The sequence below is a fragment of the Crotalus tigris genome, unplaced genomic scaffold, assembly GCF_016545835.1.
Source record: "Crotalus tigris isolate CLP2741 ecotype Arizona unplaced genomic scaffold, ASM1654583v1 scf7180000024364.846960, whole genome shotgun sequence".
Lineage (NCBI taxonomy): Eukaryota > Metazoa > Chordata > Lepidosauria > Squamata > Viperidae > Crotalus > Crotalus tigris.
This window is the reverse complement of record NW_024100532.1, coordinates 405,985-429,469: the sequence shown is the minus strand read 5'-3', so window position 1 is coordinate 429,469 and position 23,485 is coordinate 405,985. Positions and strand designations below refer to the sequence as shown.

General features: G+C 42.8%; 1 protein-coding gene across 2 annotated transcripts; it reads left to right on the top strand.

Moving 5' to 3' along the window:
- Positions 1-2: 2 nt before the first annotated feature.
- On the top strand, positions 3-23,214 carry LOC120301011 (mucin-2-like). 2 transcript variants are annotated; one of them, XM_039327654.1, is made up of 11 exons: positions 3-7,754; positions 10,642-10,752; positions 13,218-13,336; positions 13,649-13,707; positions 14,302-14,456; positions 15,630-15,692; positions 17,538-17,700; positions 18,826-18,987; positions 20,123-20,229; positions 20,446-20,512; positions 23,154-23,214. In XM_039327654.1, exons 1-10 carry the CDS (start codon positions 41-43, stop codon positions 20,496-20,498), a joined length of 8,706 nt encoding a protein of 2,901 aa, XP_039183588.1. In that variant the 5' UTR covers positions 3-40; the 3' UTR covers positions 20,499-20,512; positions 23,154-23,214. The 2 variants fall into 2 exon arrangements, with proteins under 2 accessions (XP_039183588.1, XP_039183589.1); XM_039327655.1 differs by lacking the exon at positions 23,154-23,214 and adding an exon at positions 21,458-21,512.
- Positions 23,215-23,485: the final 271 nt, after the last annotated feature.

Here is a 23,485-nt window from a genome sequence, read left to right as displayed (position 1 = left end):
GGGATCAACACAGAGCCCTCCCTCCCTGGCCGATACCACCATGAATAATTCCCCTGAAACCACGCCATCCACAAGTACTCTCTCCTCCGAGACACTCAGTTCCGCGACAACAGAAATTGAAACTGGCACAGGAACTGAGGTCACTTCAAAACCCACATCTGCAAGTACTCCCTCAGCAGAAGCACAGGTCTCACCAACTATGTCCAGCCCCACAGGAAATGATGCCGGTGTAAGCACAGCTTTGACCGGCACCATCTCTGGGGAATCTTACACTTCTTCATCCCATACCAGCAGCGCCTTCAGCAATGTCACCACAAAGGCATCTTTCTTCACTTCTCGCTCTATTGCAACTGATACCTCTGCCTCCTCACACAGGCCCTCAGCTGAGCCCAGCACAACAACGAATGATGCCACTACAAGCATTGTTTCCACAAGTGCTCCCTTGGGTGAAACACACACTCCCTCAACAACTCTCAGCACCACAGGGATGGAGGCCAGTAGACGCACAGCTTCGTCCAGTGTTCCATCAGAAAGAACACACAGCCCTCCACCAAGTACGAATCCCACAGGGAGTGATGTTGGTACCACCCTGACTACCATCTTCCCTACTTCAGTTGAGACGCACAGCCCCGCAACGGTGCATAGACATTCAACCCATACGAGTCCCACACCAGCTCATGTGGCTACCAGAACTACATCCGGAAACACTCCCTCGGGGGAAACGCACAGCTCCCTGACCACGCTCGACAGCACCGGGAGAGATCTCACCGTCGACATAGCTTTGACTACTTCCCTCTCACCTGAAATGCACACCTCCTCATCAGATTCCACTAGAATATTAAGTGATTTCAGCACCAGCATTACTAGTGCAACTTCTGCCAGGCGAGAAACATCCAGTTCGGATATAGAGCTCAGCCCCTCGGCATCTGCAGGCGCTTCATCGAGCGACGTGACGAGCCTAGCGTCCACGAGTGCTGTGTCAGGTGAAGTACGCACTTCTGCAAAAGCCCCCTCCACCACCACGAGTGATGTGAATCTTGGCACACCTTCCCCCAGTCCTTTAACAGTAGAAACCCCAGGCTTCCCAACCTATAGTAGCCCCACAGTTACCGATGTCAATAGAAGCACAGTTTTCATGACTTCTCCTCCAGGTGAAAAACCCAGGAGCACCGCATATACAGGCTCCACCGACAACAAGGGAAGTACAGTCATGGATCTCACAGATTCTCCCGTTGATCAAACTCAAAGTCCCACGGAAAATGGCAGCACCAAAGGAACCCATGTCACTACAACTCCAGCTCCAACAAGGACACCCTCCCAAGAAACAACAAGCCCCTCAGCGGGAGCCAGTAGCACCTTTACCGATCTCAGCGCTCGAACAGCAGCCACCTCACTTTCAGGGGAAAGGTATACCCGTACATCAAATGGCAGCAGCTCGACGCAGAACACTATCAGCCTCAGCGATGTGACTGCAGAATTGCTTTCCCCAAGTACCCTATCTGGGACAACGCAGAGCTTCACGACGTTCAGCATGCCGGGGAACAATGGGACTGTAGCCTCAGCTTTTACAACTTCTCCTTCGGGATCAACACAGAGCCCTCCCTCCCTGGCCGATACCACCATGAATAATTCCCCTGAAACCACGCCATCCACAAGTACTCTCTCCTCTGAGACACTCAGTTCCGTGACAACAGAAATTGAAACTGGCACAGGAACTGAGGTCACTTCAAAACCCACATCTGCAAGTACTCCCTCAGCAGAAGCACAGGTCTCACCAACTATGTCCAGCCCCACAGGAAATGATGCCGGTGTAAGCACAGCTTTGACCGGCACCATCTCTGGGGAATCTTACACTTCTTCATCCCATACCAGCAGCGCCTTCAGCAATGTCACCACAAAGGCATCTTTCTTCACTTCTCGCTCTATTGCAACTGATACCTCTGCCTCCTCACACAGGCCCTCAGCTGAGCCCAGCACAACAACGAATGATGCCACTACAAGCATTGTTTCCACAAGTGCTCCCTTGGGTGAAACACACACTCCCTCAACAACTCTCAGCACCACAGGGATGGAGGCCAGTAGACGCACAGCTTCGTCCAGTGTTCCGTCAGAAAGAACAGACAGCCCTCCACCAAGTACGAATCCCACAGGGAGTGATGTTGGTACCACCCTGACTACCATCTTGCCTACTTCAGTTGAGACACACAGCCCCGCAACGGCGCATAGACATTCAACCCATACAAGTCCCACGCCAGCTCATGTGGCTACCAGAACTACATCCGGAAACACTCCCTCGGGGGAAACGCACAGCTCCCTGACCACGCTCGACAGCACCGGGAGAGATCTCACCGTCGACATAGCTTTGACTACTTCCCTCTCACCTGAAATGCACACCTCCTCATCAGATTCCACTAGAATATTAAGTGATTTCAGCACCAGCATTACTAGTGCAACTTCTGCCAGGCGAGAAACATCCAGTTCGGATATAGAGCTCAGCCTCTCGGCATCTGCAGGCGCTTCATCGAGCGACGTGACGAGGCTAGCGTCCACGAGTGCTGTGTCAGGTGAAGTACGCACTTCTGCAAAAGCCCCCTCCACCACCACGAGTGATGTGAATCTTGGCACACCTTCCCCCAGTCCTTTAACAGTAGAAACCCCAGGCTTCCCAACCTATAGTAGCCCCACAGTTACCGATGTCAATAGAAGCACAGTTTTCATGACTTCTCCTCCAGGTGAAAAACCCAGGAGCACCGCATATACAGGCTCCACCGACAACAAGGGAAGTACAGTCATGGATCTCACAGATTCTCCCGTTGATCAAACTCAAAGTCCCACGGAAAATGGCAGCACCAAAGGAACCCATGTCACTACAACTCCAGCTCCAACAAGGACACCCTCCCAAGAAACAACAAGCCCCTCAGCGGGAGCCAGTAGCACCTTTACCGATCTCAGCGCTCGAACAGCAGCCACCTCACTTTCAGGGGAAAGGTATACCCGTACATCAAATGGCAGCAGCTCGACGCAGAACACTATCAGCCTCAGCGATGTGACTGCAGAATTGCTTTCCCCAAGTACCCTATCTGGGACAACGCAGAGCTTCACGACGTTCAGCATGCCGGGGAACAATGGGACTGTAGCCTCAGCTTTTACAACTTCTCCTTCGGGATCAACACAGAGCCCTCCCTCCCTGGCCGATACCACCATGAATAATTCCCCTGAAACCACGCCATCCACAAGTACTCTCTCCTCCGAGACACTCAGTTCCGCGACAACAGAAATTGAAACTGGCACAGGAACTGAGGTCACTTCAAAACCCACATCTGCAAGTACTCCCTCAGCAGAAGCACAGGTCTCACCAACTATGTCCAGCCCCACAGGAAATGATGCCGGTGTAAGCACAGCTTTGACCGGCACCATCTCTGGGGAATCTTACACTTCTTCATCCCATACCAGCAGCGCCTTCAGCAATGTCACCACAAAGGCATCTTTCTTCACTTCTCGCTCTATTGCAACTGATACCTCTGCCTCCTCACACAGGCCCTCAGCTGAGCCCAGCACAACAACGAATGATGCCACTACAAGCATTGTTTCCACAAGTGCTCCCTTGGGTGAAACACACACTCCCTCAACAACTCTCAGCACCACAGGGATGGAGGCCAGTAGACGCACAGCTTCGTCCAGTGTTCCGTCAGAAAGAACAGACAGCCCTCCACCAAGTACGAATCCCACAGGGAGTGATGTTGGTACCACCCTGACTACCATCTTGCCTACTTCAGTTGAGACACACAGCCCCGCAACGGCGCATAGACATTCAACCCATACAAGTCCCACGCCAGCTCATGTGGCTACCAGAACTACATCCGGAAACACTCCCTCGGGGGAAACGCACAGCTCCCTGACCACGCTCGACAGCACCGGGAGAGATCTCACCGTCGACATAGCTTTGACTACTTCCCTCTCACCTGAAATGCACACCTCCTCATCAGATTCCACTAGAATATTAAGTGATTTCAGCACCAGCATTCCTAGTGCAACTTCTGCCAGGCGAGAAACATCCAGTTCGGATAAAGAACTCAGCCCCTCGGCATCTGCAGGTGCCTCATCGAGCGACGTGACGAGGCTAGCGTCCACGAGTGCTGTGTCAGGTGAAGTACGCACTTCTGCAAAAGCCCCCTCCACCACCACGAGTGATGTGAATCTTGGCACACCTTCCCCCAGTCCTTTAACAGTAGAAACCCCAGGCTTCCCAACCTATAGTAGCCCCACAGTTACCGATGTCAATAGAAGCACAGTTTTCATGACTTCTCCTCCAGGTGAAAAACCCAGGAGCACCGCATATACAGGCTCCACCGACAACAAGGGAAGTACAGTCATGGATCTCACAGATTCTCCCGTTGATCAAACTCAAAGTCCCACGGAAAATGGCAGCACCAAAGGAACCCATGTCACTACAACTCCAGCTCCAACAAGGACACCCTCCCAAGAAACAACAAGCCCCTCAGCGGGAGCCAGTAGCACCTTTACCGATCTCAGCGCTCGAACAGCAGCCACCTCACTTTCAGGGGAAAGGTATACCCGTACATCAAATGGCAGCAGCTCGACGCAGAACACTATCAGCCTCAGCGATGTGACTGCAGAATTGCTTTCCCCAAGTACCCTATCTGGGACAACGCAGAGCTTCACGACGTTCAGCATGCCGGGGAACAATGGGACTGTAGCCTCAGCTTTTACAACTTCTCCTTCGGGATCAACACAGAGCCCTCCCTCCCTGGCCGATACCACCATGAATAATTCCCCTGAAACCACGCCATCCACAAGTACTCTCTCCTCCGAGACACTCAGTTCCGTGACAACAGAAATTGAAACTGGCACAGGAACTGAGGTCACTTCAAAACCCACATCTGCAAGTACTCCCTCAGCAGAAGCACAGGTCTCACCAACTATGTCCAGCCCCACAGGAAATGATGCCGGTGTAAGCACAGCTTTGACCGGCACCATCTCTGGGGAATCTTACACTTCTTCATCCCATACCAGCAGCGCCTTCAGCAATGTCACCACAAAGGCATCTTTCTTCACTTCTCGCTCTATTGCAACTGATACCTCTGCCTCCTCACACAGGCCCTCAGCTGAGCCCAGCACAACAACGAATGATGCCACTACAAGCATTGTTTCCACAAGTGCTCCCTTGGGTGAAACACACACTCCCTCAACAACTCTCAGCACCACAGGGATGGAGGCCAGTAGACGCACAGCTTCGTCCAGTGTTCCGTCAGAAAGAACAGACAGCCCTCCACCAAGTACGAATCCCACAGGGAGTGATGTTGGTACCACCCTGACTACCATCTTGCCTACTTCAGTTGAGACACACAGCCCCGCAACGGCGCATAGACATTCAACCCATACAAGTCCCACGCCAGCTCATGTGGCTACCAGAACTACATCCGGAAACACTCCCTCGGGGGAAACGCACAGCTCCCTGACCACGCTCGACAGCACCGGGAGAGATCTCACCGTCGACATAGCTTTGACTACTTCCCTCTCACCTGAAATGCACACCTCCTCATCAGATTCCACTAGAATATTAAGTGATTTCAGCACCAGCATTACTAGTGCAACTTCTGCCAGGCGAGAAACATCCAGTTCGGATATAGAGCTCAGCCTCTCGGCATCTGCAGGCGCTTCATCGAGCGACGTGACGAGGCTAGCGTCCACGAGTGCTGTGTCAGGTGAAGTACGCACTTCTGCAAAAGCCCCCTCCACCACCACGAGTGATGTGAATCTTGGCACACCTTCCCCCAGTCCTTTAACAGTAGAAACCCCAGGCTTCCCAACATATAGTAGCCCCACAGTTACCGATGTCAATAGAAGCACAGTTTTCATGACTTCTCCTCCAGGTGAAAAACCCAGGAGCACCGCATATACAGGCTCCACCGACAACAAGGGAAGTACAGTCATGGATCTCACAGATTCTCCCGTTGATCAAACTCAAAGTCCCACGGAAAATGGCAGCACCAAAGGAACCCATGTCACTACAACTCCAGCTCCAACAAGGACACCCTCCCAAGAAACAACAAGCCCCTCAGCGGGAGCCAGTAGCACCTTTACCGATCTCAGCGCTCGAACAGCAGCCACCTCACTTTCAGGGGAAAGGTATACCCGTACATCAAATGGCAGCAGCTCGACGCAGAACACTATCAGCCTCAGCGATGTGACTGCAGAATTGCTTTCCCCAAGTACCCTATCTGGGACAACGCAGAGCTTCACGACGTTCAGCATGCCGGGGAACAATGGGACTGTAGCCTCAGCTTTTACAACTTCTCCTTCGGGATCAACACAGAGCCCTCCCTCCCTGGCCGATACCACCATGAATAATTCCCCTGAAACCACGCCATCCACAAGTACTCTCTCCTCCGAGACACTCAGTTCCGTGACAACAGAAATTGAAACTGGCACAGGAACTGAGGTCACTTCAAAACCCACATCTGCAAGTACTCCCTCAGCAGAAGCACAGGTCTCACCAACTATGTCCAGCCCCACAGGAAATGATGCCGGTGTAAGCACAGCTTTGACCGGCACCATCTCTGGGGAATCTTACACTTCTTCATCCCATACCAGCAGCGCCTTCAGCAATGTCACCACAAAGGCATCTTTCTTCACTTCTCGCTCTATTGCAACTGATACCTCTGCCTCCTCACACAGGCCCTCAGCTGAGCCCAGCACAACAACGAGTGATGCCACTACAAGCATTGTTTCCACAAGTGCTCCCTTGGGTGAAACACACACTCCCTCAACAACTCTCAGCACCACAGGGATGGAGGCCAGTAGACGCACAGCTTCGTCCAGTGCTCCGTCAGAAAGAACAGACAGCCCTCCACCAAGTACGAATCCCACAGGGAGTGATGTCGGTACCACCCTGACTACCATCTTGCCTACTTCAGTTGAGACACACAGCCCCGCAACGGCGCATAGACATTCAACCCATACGAGTCCCACGCCAGCTCATGTGGCTACCAGAACTACATCCGGAAACTCTCCCTCGGGCGAAACGCACAACTCCCTGACCACGCGTGATGCCACTGCAAGCCTTGTTTCTTCAAGTGCTCCCTTGGCCAATAGACACACAGCTTCTTTCAGTGCTCTATTAAGTACTCCATCTGTTATAATTAGCAGCTATAGAACTTTTAGTAGTAGCAATCCTGCCAGTTACAGAACTTTGTCCATGAGTTCCAATAGTGATTCAAATACTAAAACTCGTATTCCCTTGTCTAGTGTTAGCCCTTCAACTTTGAAAACCACTGCTTCCAGGAGCAGCAGCAATCCTTCAACTAGCAAAATTACCATTGCTGAGAGTACTAGCAGCAGTTCCAGTACAAAAACAATTATTGCCAAGAGTACTAGCAGCACTTGTACTACCAAAACTACTATTACTAAGAGTACTAGCAGCCCCTCCACTACCGGAACTACTACTTCCAAGAGTACTAGCAGTGGTTCCAGTACAAAAACTATTACTGCCAAGAGTACTAGCAGCCCTTTCGCTCCCAAATCTGCTTCTACCAGGAGTACTAGTAGCTCTTCCACTATCCAAACTACGCTTTCCATGAGTAGTAGGCGCTCTTTCACTGCAAAAACTGCTATTGCAAAGATTACTAGTAGTAGTCCTTCCACTACCAAAACAATTACTTCCAAGAGTACTAGCAGCCCTTCGACTATCAAAACTACTACTGCCAAGAATACTATCAGAACTACCACAAGTGGTGAGTATCAGTTTTCATTTGATCTATATGTTTGGTCATTCCTATTTAAACTTTTCCAATTCATGACAATTTTTTCTTTTATTCCTGTGATCAAACTATACTGACCTTTGGTCTGAAGCATAGCTTGAATCTTCTAATTTTTTTAGAAATGGGTACAGTTTAGGGCAGATTGAATATGAGTGCGATTAGCCACTATTCATCACATTTTTATCCAAACCACACCATTGACATACTCCCTTATAAGTGTGTGTGTGACTGTAGCCTAATCATATGAGGTAATTCTTCCTCCATATTGTGTGGATGGTATTTGTGGCTTTCCCTATATAGTAACTGTTCTATCACCTCTTACTGACTGGTGAACCTGGCTAGGGTAGCTGAGAGTGATATTTCAGCAGTAGCTGAAAGACCACAGGAAGCTCCCCCCTATTCTGGGAGGTTGGAAAGATGGACACCTCCTTTGGGACATGGTGCTTTGTCCAAGTTCTAGAGTAAGAGCGCATCAATCATTAATGGGTTTGTGCAGATTATTTCATATTCACAGAACAATTTTTTGTAATTTAGTCTTGCCAAATTTTGGCTTGAAGGAGGCAAATATTAGTGATTAAGATCTTTGTGCTTATTTGAATGATTGCATTGAAGTGTTAGTGTCTTAAGGAAGAAATGTCAGAGAATTTATAGCAGCATTAGAGTCCATAATCAACAAAATAGTGGTAGAATAGCGAGAAAAACATGCCACCAGACAAAAAAGATCAGCAATGCTGGTCTCGCACAAACCAAACAACACAGCCCAACGAAGTAACGCATCTTGAAAGAACTGAAATAAGATCAAGACATTATTATTTTACCAGCAGATAAAGGCCTAGCCTTTATGAAATGAAGGTATTTGCCCTGCTGAATGGTTCCTCAGCATATAAACCAGCAAAGACATCAGAGGTGAAAACATTGATCATACAATTAAATGCTTCTCTCAGCCATTTCAAACAAAACAAGTATATAACAGGAAAAAGAATGTTGTGAAATGAGAGCAACAGATGCCACCCCAGTAAGATTTTATGGACTCCCCAAGATATACAAAATAGAAATCCCCTTCAGACCAATTGTAGTGCTATGAGATACCCCTACTTATAACCTGGCTAAATGGCTGGCACAATGCTTAAGCTTCTCGACCCCACCCTTGAACAGCACAATCACATCATCCACAAAATTTTTGACAAAATTGCAAGTCTTAAATGTGGCTCCTGATGAGATCATAGTCTCCTTTGATATAATATCTCTACTTACATCTATTCCCTCCTAAACTAGCATATGAAGTAATTGATAAAATACTAGAAAAAGAATACAGCACAGATCAAAACAACCTAACCAGGACACACATCATGAAGCTACTTTGATACAGCCAAACATATCTTCTTCACATTCAAAAGGGAAATGTATGAGCAAATACAAGGGACACCCATGGGATCCCCAGTATTAGGAGTCATTGCAGAAATTGTCCTGCATGAACTTCTAGAATACTGTGCATTTCAAAACTAGACACCAAAATTTTGGTGGGCAACACATTTGTCATTATCCAAAGAAATGCACTGAAAGATTTCCATAAGCTATTGAACTCCATCTTTCCAGGTATACAATTCACCATGGAGGAAGAAATGGCTAGACAATTACCATTTTTAGATGTGCTCATCAACAGGCAGGAAGATAGAAGCCTAGAAACTACAATTTATCATAAGGCCACCAACACTCTAAGTATTCTTAGTTTCAATAGTAATCATCCACTGAAAGAGCTGTGTCAGAACACTATATGGCAGAATGAGAACCCACTGTAGTACCCAGCAAGGTAAACAACTGGAGAGAAAATACCTACATGAACAATTCAAGCATAATGAGTATCCACAAAAATTTATTACAAGATGCCTGCACAAAAAGCAAAGGAGGGAAAAGAAAGAAGGTAAAAAAATCAACTGTATGACACACCCTGCCATACATCAAAAACATTTCAGAAGCAATAGAATGCAGCTGCCAAGATCTGCAAGTGGGCGTTGCATACTGCCCAGAGGCTACTATATGAGGACAAATTATGCACTGTAAAGATTGTTTGGAGGTGGGAGATACTCCCAATGTAATCTACCAGATCTCCTGCATGGATTGCCTCTATGATTATGTAGGACAATTAAGGAGGAAGCTAACCAACAGATTGCAAGAACACAAACGAGCAGTCAGATGAGGAGATCCAAACTCATTGGTAGCCTCACATTGAAATGAACGTTTAATTTCACAGCAACTAAGATTATTGGTCATGCAGGTAGAAGGATAGCCAGGGAAATGATTGAAGCCTGGGAAACGGGCCCCTTGTCAGTTAGCAGGAGTGCTAAATTACCACCAGCCTATCAAATATTTAGGAGCCGAGGGCTTGGCAGCACAAGGAAACAACAGCCAATCACCAGCCATCAATACATCAATCAATAGGAAGGCACCACATAAACACGACTCACAGAATAGCCCAAAGCACATATTCCAGCAGAAAAAAATTCCCTGAAGATCGGCTCCAGCATGAGTCTGAAAGCTCGGAAAAGTAAATCTCTGATCCTGGTGATTGACCTAACTTCAATTTTGCAATGTCAGTACTGACAGAGTATCAACAGACAGAGAATGTTTTTCTAATGAAAAAGAGGCAAGAACTTTTTTAAAAAAAACTTCTTAATTGCATTGACTTCATTGCTTGAAAAAATGATCAGCCTCCACATCCTTCCTGTCAGTTAATGTCAAGTTAGAGGCTGAAAGAGTTTAGAAACAATGTGGTGTCACATGAATGCATATAAGCTGCTCCCTCGTTTATCTGCTAGATACACACACTGGGATAAAATTTTACTTCTTTATATTGTTCCAGAGCTATGCCACAATGGTGGAATCTATGATGGAACCAAATGCCTCTGTAATGAGGATTTATTCTATGGACCCAAGTGTGAGTTCCGCATGGATGAAATTCCAATCAATGAATGTAAGTACAGTCAGGGAGAACTTGATTGCTTTTTCCCTGATGACAGCCTAGGACAGCTTTTTCAAATTGCTTGCCTTCCACATGTTTTTTTAGATTATCCTACTAGAATAAAGATATTGCATTTGGAAAAAACAGGTTTGGAAAATATGGCTTAATAGAAACTCCTTTATAATGCATGTAAATCGGGAACATGTAGGAAAATAGATAGCTCTCTATTCCCAGTTCTGCCTATCTGGGAAGGATGGTTCACAGAGGCCTGTAGGTTTGCCAGCTCCAAGCTAAAACAATTAATTTGGGGATAATATTTTTCCCCATATGGGTACAGAAGCCTCATAAATAGCTGAGAAGATATGCCTATTTTGTGCTGAATAAAGTTTCTTCATCTAAGAAGACTCATGGAGATGGGATTTGGATGCTATTTCCTATTATAATAAAATAACAGAGCTGCAAACAACTAGAAACAAATAAAATTATAACTAGAAGCTAGCACAGGTTTGTTTAAAACAGATCATGCCAAACCAATGTTATTTCATTCTTTGACAAAGTGACTAAATTAGTAGACCAATGAAATGCTGTTGGCATAGTATACTTATAGTATATTCATAGTATACTTAATATACAAGATCCTCACCTGATGTGATTCAGACCTGGCCCATCACAAGACTCATCACAAGACTTACACTTGACACAACCCACACCTGACCCATCACAATGTTGTAGAATTGAAAAACTTGAATCAGCTCTTTCAGGAAAGGGAAGTTTATTGCGCGCAGGTTCAGAGAGCCATCCTGGCTGAAGAAATCTGAACCCAGATTGTACATTGATGACCATTTTTATAACCCTTCTGGCGGGGGTTATTTTCAGGTCACATTACATTCTATAGGTCCTTATTCTAACATAGAAAAACTACTAGACAGATCTATAATCGATAGCTCCTCGTTTACATTGGAATGTTTTTAGCAATCAGCAATATATCAAGTGTTAAGCAATTTAGATACACCATGTGACAAGCAGTTAATAATATATCATGTGCAGAGCTGGGAACAGGATGTCTGGCCATCCTAAATTTAAGAGTTGTCTTGTAAGCAAAACAAACCTCCCTTTCATACACATTCTTTGGTGGGCCATCTGCTTTTTACCCATATTCTTTGTCGGACCATCAGTATTTTTCCAGGTACCACTTTAACAAGACCCTGATATGATGTGATCCTCACCTGACGTGACCTCCCAATCACAAAATCTACTCACAACATGAAGCCTTTATAAGCAGCACACCAACATTGACATCCCCAAATTCCACTGAAGATGTTACATAGCCTGGTAATGAAACATTCATAAACCAACACACAAATTCAGAGAATGAACCTTTACCCTCAGCCTACACCTGAGCTACAGATATTTGCTACTACCACATAGTATATGTAGATTTCAGTAAGATATTCAACAAAGTAGACTGCAACCTACTTCTTGGTAAGCTAGAAAAATGTGGGATAGACAGCATCACCAACAGATGGATTTGTAACTGGCTGACAAATGTACTCAATGAGTAATCCTTAATGGTAGTATATTTACATGGAAGGAAGGAAGCAGAGAGGTACAAAAAAGTTTCGTCTTAGGCCCAGTATTCTTCAGTATCTTCCTAAATGATTTAGATGAGGGAATAGAAGAGGAACTCATCAAATTTGCAGATGACAATAAACTGGCAGGAATAGCCAACACCCCAGAAGACAAGCTCAGGATCAAAAAGGATCTTGTCAGACTTGTACAATGGGCCCTATCCAACAACATGAAATTTAATGTGGAAAAAAGCAAAGTTTTACACTTAGGTTTGTTTTTTATTCCCCCCCCCCCCGTCTGCTAAGTGGTTGCAGCAGGTTTTTGGTCACTTCACATGACCCTGGGACACTATGACCATCATAAATATGAATCAGTTGCCAAGCATCTGAATGTAAATCACAAGACCCTGGAGATGCTGCAACATTCCAGCTGATCAGTGCTTCTTCTGGGCTCAGCAGAAGTGCCAGGATCAGCGCTGAACTCCAGCTGGAGCCTGGCGCTGATCCTGGTGCTTCTGCTGAGCCCTGACAGCCCTGCAGCTCCAGCCATCTCTCACTCAGGCTTGTGTGGTGCTGCCACCAGTTCAGCTCATTCCCCTCCCCCACTACCACTTTTCTAGGATGGTCACGTACTACCTGCCAGGTGCCAATGTACCACAGATGGTACCCGTACCACTGGTTGAAAAGCCCTGAATTAGAAGACTTCCAAGATCACTTTCAGCACTAATCTGAATTAAAAAATTATCCATAAATAAAAAAAATGAGCTTCCAAACCTGATAGAGATCTCTATTTAGGCATTTCAAGCCATGTTGGAGAATGGGAATCTCTTGCCTGTCACATTTCGGAATTCCTTTGCAGGGAAATAACTTATTGAGGTTCATATGAATATCTCTTTCCCTCTCTTTTAGTATCTGTGACCATTACAGTAGAAGCTCAGGTGAGGATTACCAACAGAGAGTACAAGAAATCTCTGGAAGACTTAAACTCTAAATATTCTCAGGAAATTCAGGCTCAGTTTAAAAATCAGGTAAGATGTACAGGCTCAAGGAAACAGACTACATCTGATCAATGTCACTCAGAGATCATTTCAATGTAATGTTATCATACACTCTTCTTTAACCAAGGCCAGCAATCCTAATTCATTCCAGCATTGTGTCTTCTTCCCAGCCAGAAACTCTCTTCTTGGATTCTCAGCTTTCTGCAGCTGGAGAATTAGGGAAGGCATAGCATAGACCGTGTATTCAATGCTTTAGGTGGTTTGCTTCTAATTAAAGTCTCTTCCCTGGCCTAGGTTTCTTTGTTTATGAAGACTTTTTTTTCTACTTTTTCTACATTATAGATGAAAGATATTTATGGTGCTGTCCCTGGATACCGTGGTGTGGAGATCTTGCAAATGAGGTGGGTGTCTAAAAAGAGACTAATTTAGGCTTTGGGATGATGAGCCATCAAGAGGATTTCTCTCATTCGTTCAGGTCAGCCTCGTCTGAATATGAATAGAACTTTTCTCTCATTGTGGACCCTCTTTTTTGGTTTAAGTATCTCCTCTTCCGATTTCTTTTTCCCCAATGTGGATAGATGAGGGCCTGAGCAGGGGAGGAAGCAAGCGTGGCTAGAGAATTTGAAGACTGGGCATTTTGCATGTCTGATATATACTTTCAGTCCCCATGTGTTCCAGGAAACCTCCGAGGAGGAACACCAACAATGACGACCTTGAGAGTTAAAGCAGTTAGACTTGGACTAAAGTCCAGGTTGAAATCCCCTCAGTCATGAAGCTTCCAGGGTAACTTTGGGCCAATCTGAAACTCTTATTCTAAGCTGTTTCTTAAGACAGTTGTGTGGATTAAATGGAGTGGAAAGGACTAGAAATAATAGTTCATTTTGTGTTTGATGGAGGAAAAGGGTCGGCCTATTACACTCTTCACCATACCTTCACTGAGGGATAAAGGGTAGTTCATCACCTGAGGAGTTGTTCTTCCTTCATTGTTCTCTTAGGAATGGCAGCATTATTGTGGAACATAAAGTCATCTCCCAAATAGAAATGAAGAACAACGAGGAAACGATCCAGCAGAATTTGGAGGCTGTTACAGGGGCAGTGAATCACTCCTTGGCAGGCATCCATACCGATGGGGAATGTGTCAAGGATTCAGGTATGGCCTTGGCTTGGTAAAGTCTTCTGCTTGGATATGGTTTCTCCTGACTGAGAAATAAATAAGATTCCTGGGTCTTTCTTCTTTTAGACAAGAGGGTTTTTAGAATGAACCACTTTTTTTCTGCAGGAACAAACGTCCTTTCAAATGGCTTCCCCCTTTGATTACGTAGGGTAGATAAAGGTACCATATCTGGGCTGCAAATCTCAAAATTCCCACTAGATGAAGGCAAATACACCCTTTTTCATGAATGAAGGCAAATATAGATGTCCAGGATGATGTTGCAAGATCCAATCTGGGTCGGTCACCAGGACCAGAGATTAACTCTTCCAAGCTTTTGGACTCATGCTGGAACCCATCCTGAAAGATCTTCTCTTTACTGGAATATGTGCTTTGGGCTATTCTATGAGTCATACTTATGTGGTGTCTTCCTGTTGGTTGATTGGTGTATTGATGGCATGAGATTGGCTGTTTGTTTCCTTCTGCTGCCAAATCCTTGGCTCCTAAGTACCTGATAAAGAGGATTTTTTTTTTCCAAAACTGGTGGTTGGTTCTTATCAGGAATAAGGGATTATTTTCCTCGATATTTCTTGGGGGAAAAGGCAGAGAATGTAGGGCTCAAAATGCAGCTTTGATTCATGTTCTGCAAGTTTGTGGTCTTATGGTTCCCTTTCCTCCTGAGGGGAGGGGGCAGCGTGTGCAGGAGGCTTTGCCAGGAACAGGAGGCAGAGAAAAGGAGGGGAGATCTTGGGGGGGGGGGCGTCAGATCCACTGCTGCTGGGCAGGGAAGAGATTTGATTCATCAAAAATGAAAACTGAGGTGTGGAATGAAAAAAGGACCAAAGGTAATAATGTGTTAAAGAAATTCTACAAAATTCAAAATATTTCTCTTTTTTTATAACATTCAGCATGTTTAGTTTCAGTGTGATCCAGAAATATAGACAAACTAATATTTTCCAGTTTTGTTGAATTAAGTTTAAAAATCTTAAACTTAAACGCTAATGAACATTTGACATACCATTTGATGACTTATTCTTCCCCAGATTATTTTGGTATTGGGGGTCCTATTTAATATCACAATGTTTTTGATGCAGAAGAATCTTGAAGGAAATAAACACAGGTGTATAACTACCCCAGATAACTAATTCATACAATTATATATATATTTTTTAGGACCAAAATTCTGCTTTGTTCCTTTACCTAACGCAACTCTTATTCCAAGTTTTTCATTAAAAGGTAAGTTTCAGTAAACAGATGGGTGGATAATGATAGTTGTGTCAAGATTATCAGGATTATGCTTTATGTTTTGAAATTACTAGTGTTCAATACTCATATTAAATGTGCAGTTGCTAACAGTACCATGGATATCTGAAGTTGACTTTTCATACATAAATGAAAGTCCCTGGAATATTTGATGATATATAAATACAATCAATCAATCCAGTCAATCCATCTCATCTAATTACTTTATGTCAACTTGTAGTGTCAATCCCATAACTCAATCATGGAGAACCTGTAGCAAGCCAACAGGGCCCACCAGACCAAATCCATGGATGATCAATGAATGAATCAATCAATGAAGTCTTCTCTAGCTCCTATATGTCCACTTGTAGCATTAGCAGTGAAGCAATGATAGGAGGTGAAGATGTAGAAGCTGTGCATGACCCTAACAGGTGTTTTCATTTATGCTCTTCTCTAGCTTAGCATTTAAAGTACTAATCTTTGAGCCAGCAGAGAAACTTATGGACAGATAGTAGTAAGGCCTGCTTATGATGCAGTCATTCTTGTTAAATGTAGGACAAGTTAAGGAAAGGGTTTGATGGGTTCCCTGGCTTCATTTCACCTTACATTAAGTTTATCCTTAGACAGGAAAACAACCCCCAATCATTCTTGCTAAACAGCAGTACGGCTGGGGCTGGTAGAATGTAGGCAGGTGCTTGGAGATGGAAGCTAAGGATTTATTGAATTTTCCTAACAGATCAGAGGTATGCAATTCATTTATGCCCGAAACCTATCAACCATGGTACAGGTACTTCTGAACATGAGTTTAGTGACCCTGTGAAAGCTCTCAAGTCTGCGGTAGAGGTATGGGGTGCAGCTCTCCCTGTGTATCTTCTTGTTCTTCCACTGAAATAAAAAGATAAAAAGGATGTCTATGTGAAACTATTTGATGCCAAAAATAGCAAAAAACTTCCTAGGGCAAAGGTGTCAAACTGCCAGCCCATGGGCCAGATGCATCACAGCGAAACCACGCCCATGCCAATGCCGGCAATGGCAAAAAAAAGTCATGATACGTTGCGACACGTCACATGATGTTGCAAATTTGACACCCCTAGGGAATGCAAGAGTGATAAAGCAGCAGCAATACAAAGCAGATACAATTTGGTTATCTTTTCCAATTTAAATTGACTTACTGTGCAGCAGAAAATATCTCTCCCAAGAGAGCTATAGATAAGTTTGGAAATATTGGTATACTATAAGTATAGTGATCGAAGAAAAAAGTTAACAATATACTGTAAGTACACATTTATATTGTGGTTAGAAGGACATGAGGAAGAGCCCAAAGAAAGATGGGAAAAGATGAGTTTTCAGTCCCCATATCTGTTTTGTAATAGAATTTTAGTGCTTCCTTTCTGTGTCACTATAATTTTTTCAATTCTTACAATCATTTTTATTCTCTCTCTCTCTCTCTCTCTCTCTCTCTCTCTCTCTCTCTCACTCTCTCTCTCTCTCTCTCTCTCTCTCTCTCTCTCTCTCTCTCTCTCTCTCTCTCTCTCTCTCTCTCTCTCTCTCTCTCTCTCTCTCTCTCTCTCTGAAGTTGTAGTCCCATCATATTGACAACTCATTCTTGCTCATCTTGTTATCTTTTATTTTCTATCATGGAAGGATATTTTTCAAAACTGCTTTTGTACTGTACATGAGGCAGTTGGTGCAGGAATAGGATGATCTTGCTATGTCTGAGCAAATTTGCTGCATTTCAGTCACCAGCTCATAGTTTGCTGCAGTACAGTTTGTTCATTTGACCTACATGTATTGCCCATATTTCATTATAGTATTTAGCACCTTTTTTTTCTTTTCCAGACACCTGTAAAAATATTAGTGATCCAAAGTATGCAGACTACTATTATCCCTACATGATGGAAGGCACTGTGCGCTGTATCTCGAGATGTTTCAATGGCACTCAAGATTCCATGAATTGCTACAATGGTGTTTGCCGACTCTCTGAAATAGGCCCCTATTGCAGGTAAGTAGACAGAAGGAGTAGGAGAATTGAAGGATTCCTTAGATTCATCAGCCCACTAACTACTTAAATCTTGAGAATTAGTTACTAGTTCTAATAGGGTATTCTTCCACCTTCCTAAAATTTTCTGCCTGTAGAATCCCACATTTGCCTTAAATTTCATACCAAAACTGTTACAATGTAATTATCAAAATATATTGAACTAGAAAAATGAAGGAAATGAGAAAAGCAGATAAAATGACTTATTTGGAGTGCCAAACTATGTACAATGAAAGAGAATCTTGATATAGTTTGGTTGGGCCCAAAGGAGCTCTCTTGGAGTACTGAATCCACCATATAGCCTACAAGGCCTGAGTGATTTGAGGGATTGCAATATTTAGGAATGGAGGAGAATCATGAAATTCTCTATATTTTAAAATGAGACAAACTGAAGAAAATTTTAAATGTTAAACCAGCAAAGAGAGTTGGGTATGAACTCAAAGTTCTGCTTCCACTGTGCAATAAAAATGGTGTTATTACTTCTCTGATCTTCATGTATCAGCAGACTGTCATTCAGTGACATTAGTTAATGCAATGGAATGTATTCTGCTTTGTACAATTTGTCTTAGTAGACTCCTACACATCTTGTAAACCTTGTTTTGATTCCCAGTATATTTCTGGTTACTTTGTTGTTGCCTATAAAGCTCTTTATGATTTTGTTCCTCAATTTCTGCAAGATTTTTTCCTCAAAGCAGACTTTTCCCAACCTCTGCATTCTATTTGGAAATGTATGCTGGTGAGTTGCTCTCTCTAGATAGCCTGGGTGCTCACAGAAAAGCTGGAAGCTTTTTCCATAGCTATCCCAACTCTGGAATTCTATTTTTCTATCCTGAGAAGTTAGAATGGCTTCCTCCTTACTAATGTTCCAAAACCAGGTGAAGACCATCCTCTTACAATAGATGCCAGAAGATAGGTTGCAGAAACTTGACATCAGCACAGATCCTGAAAAATGTGGTTGGTGCCTACTGGTATTATTTTATTTGGCTTTTATGTTTTCATGTTTAATTATTTTAATTTTATAATTTTTCAATAAAGTGCTGTTGATAAAGTGGATGGTCATCTTTATCAATTCTTCTCTCTTTCCCATAGTTGCAATAATTTGGATATATTGTGGTACCTGGATAGTTACTGCCAATTATCTGTCCAAAAGACTGCCCTGGGCCTTAGTCTTGCCCTGGCTGTGCTCTGTGTGGTCAGTATCATCCTGACTGTGTTCCTCATCAGAGTCAAGCAGAAGAACGCTAAGAACAGGTAAGAAGCTTATGGTGTATAGTAATAAGATTGAAAATGGACCAAAGTCCATCTGACTGAGGATGCTTTAATAATTTAGAATACCTGAAAGTTTTCAGAGCAATATATGGAGGTAATGATTATTTTGAGTTATGTAAGAGATGAAAAGGTTACCACTACTAATGAACCAAAGAGCTGGCAGCCAAAGATGGAGAAAATCTTCTGATTTCTATTTTTTTTTTAAAGTTTTTATTTTTCATTTATCAATTACATAAACAAAAAAGAAAAAAATTCACATTTGACAAAATAAAATAAATACACCTAGGTGTTGCTTGCCCACCCCCCTAAACTGCATCTGCCCTCTCTAACACTCTCCCTTACTTCCCTCCTCTTTCTCACCTCCCCTCACCTCTCTCTCCCCTCCCCCTCTCCTCTCACCGTCCTACTTCCTCCCTAACCTTTCTCCTCCACTCTCATCCCTCTTCGGATACAGTGCCGGGGAAATGCCCAAGCAACATCTCTCTCATAAGTTGTCCCATCTATTATATTACTTTAATCCTATTGTCTAACCTACTTTCCCACCCACCCCAACCCCCCCCCACTCCCCAGAACACCCACCCACCCCCAACCCCCCCCTCCCCCCACTTCCCAGAGCTTGGCACAGGGTTTTCAAACATATTAAACAAAATCTACTTAACTTTAACTAATACAAACTGAATCTAACTAAACTTATCCAACTGTACAAATAACAAAATCAATAACTTACTTTAACTCAGATACGGAACAAATTTAAACAACAAATTCAAACAAATTAAAAAATTTAAACCAAAAATTATTCATAATCAACTATAAAAATCAAATTCAAAGCAAATTAAACAATTCCAAATTTAAACCAAAAATTATTCATAATCAAAACGATACTTTTAATCATATCTACTCTAATCATAATTTATCCATTAAATCCCATATTTATTCTTCATATAATTTATCCACCTTCTCCACCCCGAGATGTATATTTCTTTTAAACAATATAAACTTGGCTCTTAACTCTTTCCCCCCCAGACCCAAGTAAATTTATTAATCATAAATTTAACCTTTTCTCCTAATTCTGATTTCTATTTTTGTTTACCCCAGTGATGTATGTTTTTTCTTATAGATGGTTTGATGATGCTGAAGTCTGGTATGAACAGGAAACAGAAGAAGAGTGGATACCATCTGCGGGTCTGATCATCATGAATAAACCAGCAATTTCCTCCTGGAACGGTAATTATTCATTCTGTCACAAAGAAGATGAGTTAGTGGCAAACCCAGAAATTTACCCTGTTGAGAGTCACAACTTGCTCTTCAGATCATAGATTCAAAGCTTTGATGAAATGCAAGGAACTGTTATTTATATATTTAGAAAGACCATTATTGGGATGATGGGGGTTCATGCTTATAACCAGTAGATCATTTTATATTGCTTTGATTTTTCTTTAGAACATCAAAAACAAAATAAAACCTTCAAACCATCTTTCAGCTCAGTACAGTAGATACTTCACTACAGGTATGTATATCTGATTGCATTTTTCCAATAGAAAGCAGATAGTATATGTGGTCTAATCTGGAGTAGGGATCAAAGCATATAGGCTTATGAAATATGCCGACTGTATAGAATAAAAATTGTTCACTCAGGGTTGAATTTTGCAAATAAGCCTGTAAATGAAGTGATCTGACATGCTGAGACTATAAAAAAATTAACAAGGAACTTAATCAAAACTCTGGAATAATTAGCTGTCATAAGCATAAATAGCATAGGTGGATCTGTTAAGGCCTTAAGATTTTGAGGAAGGAGACTTCAAGTGAAATGGAAAACTTGCTCAAAACATACCTTGCTTTGGATATAGATGGCTTTGGAAATGCAGTTTACTTATAGAAACATGAAAAAAAAAATTTGTGACATATTCATTAAATTTACGTATTCCAGAATAAAGGAAGCAATATTAAAATAAAAAGGAGTGTTACTCCTTTAAAACCTGGAGACATAATAGTTAGGTTTCTACTGAATGTGCCTCTGGATATATTTGGAAAAAAGAGAGACTTGAAATCTCTATCAAATGATATTTAAGAAAGAAATAATAGATGTAGATGAATTACTATAGTCCATTTGAAGAAAATGAATTCTAGTTCAAACTTCTTTACATGGGTACAGAGTTTATAAAGAACAAGAAATCAAAATAATAGTACATGATTTTGTTTCAGAAAAATATACTATAATGAATGGAAGTGAAGAAGTTGTCTATCTTTAATTTCCATATAATTAGATAATAATGCAAATTTACCTTCAGAGCAGCAACACACATATAAGCTAATTAAGAATATATTTTCTCTACGAAATCATATAACTTTTTTTAATATTCAGTCTGCATGATATCAAAATTATGAATCTCAATCCTTATTTAATTTCTGAAAGTTGTTTTAAATTATTGGCTAAAGTCCATCACCCTCGTAGATTACAGAATTGAAATTTGCCAAGCATACTTGTGGCTGCCCGCACGAGCACACTGGTATGTATTTCCCATTGTGTGCCTGCTTATGCTATTGTAATCCCTTCTTTTCTAATCTCTTTGTTGTGTAAGGGGGGAGGAACAGATCAGTCACAGGATAACAGGTACTGACTGTAATGGTGATGTACAGCACCGTTATAATTCTGAACAGTTGCTAACTAAGGCAGTCAGAGTGGGAGGACTACCTATAGTTCAATTCTTTTGTTTTTGTTTGAATCAGGAGAGGTTGAGCAAATGCTTGCCTTTTGTGTAGAGGCAGTGATAGGGTATATGAGGACAAGCAAAGTACTATAAAGCTGAATCTGGGAGTTAGGTATTATAGTTAGATAGTATTAAAGCCCAAGGATTACAAGTATGGCCCATTATGGGAGAAGCACTATTTCCTCCAAAGGAACAAGTCATAGCTTGGGAAAATCATCCTGATCTCTTTAGTAGAGAAATGGGTGAACTGAATCTTATTCTGAGTTTACGCAGATGCACTACATATGAGCCCTATTGAAGTGGAATAAACTTATCACTTAATGATTTCATTGCATTCCAGAGGGAGCACTTTAAAGAAAATCAGGAAGATTTGCAATAGTGGCAAATATCTATAGTTTGGGTGTAGGATGAGGGTGAAGTTTCGTTCTCCAAGCTTGTGGGTTGGTTTCTGAATGTTTCATTACCAAGTACGTAATATCTTCAGCAGAGTTTAGGGGATGTCAGTTTCAGTGTTTTTCTGTTTATAAGGGCTTATAAGGGTGAGGACTGTCAAGTGAGGACTATGATGGGTCTTGTGATGGATCAGGTGTGAGTCAGTGAGTCTTGTGATGGGTCTTGTGATGGGGAGGTTACATCAGATTAGGGTGATTGAACTGCTGGTGGGAGGGAAGCTTGTGTGGGTTAGTTAAGGTGCTGTCTCTGATTGGCTGTGAAGTTGATTTGGATTCTGACGGGTTTGTAGGCTGGTTTAGGTCAATGTATCTGTTGATGGAATTGTTTGTGAAGTGCCAGGCTTCGATAAACTCACCAGCATGGTGGGTGCTAGCATGGCTGATGATTTTTATGTTGCTCCAGTCAAACTGCTGGTGTGTTGCTCCAATTGAACTGGTGCTGTTTGGTATCAGTGTGGATAGAGATTAAGGATTTGTGATCATGGCATTTGACTGCCAGCCAGTGTTCATGGATCCTGGTTTTTAATTGATGTTGAATTGATTGCAATAGTTACAGTTGATTTGGTTGATTACACTGTTTCTTTCATCCTTCTGTATCTTGTCTTTGGTCCTGGATAATTCTTCCAATTTAAAAGAATCATAAACCCAGTAAAGTAGAATTAGAATTACCTAAAAATCTTGGGCAAATACACCCAATTTTTCACTGCAGTTTGCTGAAAAGAGAACATCAGTCACCTTTACGGCCAAAAATCTCCCCCCCCCACCTCCAATCATGGTGGAAGGCGAAAAACACTTCGAGATAAAGGAAATCTTAGATTCTAGGAGATATCATGGGGCAACTCAATATCTAGTAGCATGGAAACACCTCCCTGCCTCACAAAATGAGTGGGTCCATAAATGTCAGAGCCCCGAAGCTATTAAAGAAGTTTCATACAGAGTATCCTAACAAGCCAGACTAACTTTTATACCTGTTTTGTTTTCTTTACAGGTGGATCTCTCTTATTTTTAAGGGGGCAGGATGTCAGAATCCAATTATATTTCATTTCTAGTTATCTACTATGGGAAAAAACCCATTTCTGCTCTCTCTGGATTTTGTCATACTACGAAGGGGAAGGGGGATGAGCAGGGGGGTTTTATGGCTCTCACTTCCTTCATTAAACTTCAAAAGGACTGGATGTTGATTCTCACCAAGAGGACTAACCATAACAATATGGCCATCGCCTTTCATCTACTCACTCTCTGAAGTCTCCCTTTTGCCGGCAGTAAGGGAAAAGTGGGGGAACAATGCAGTGCTTGAGGTCTGGAAAAAGAGAGGATGAG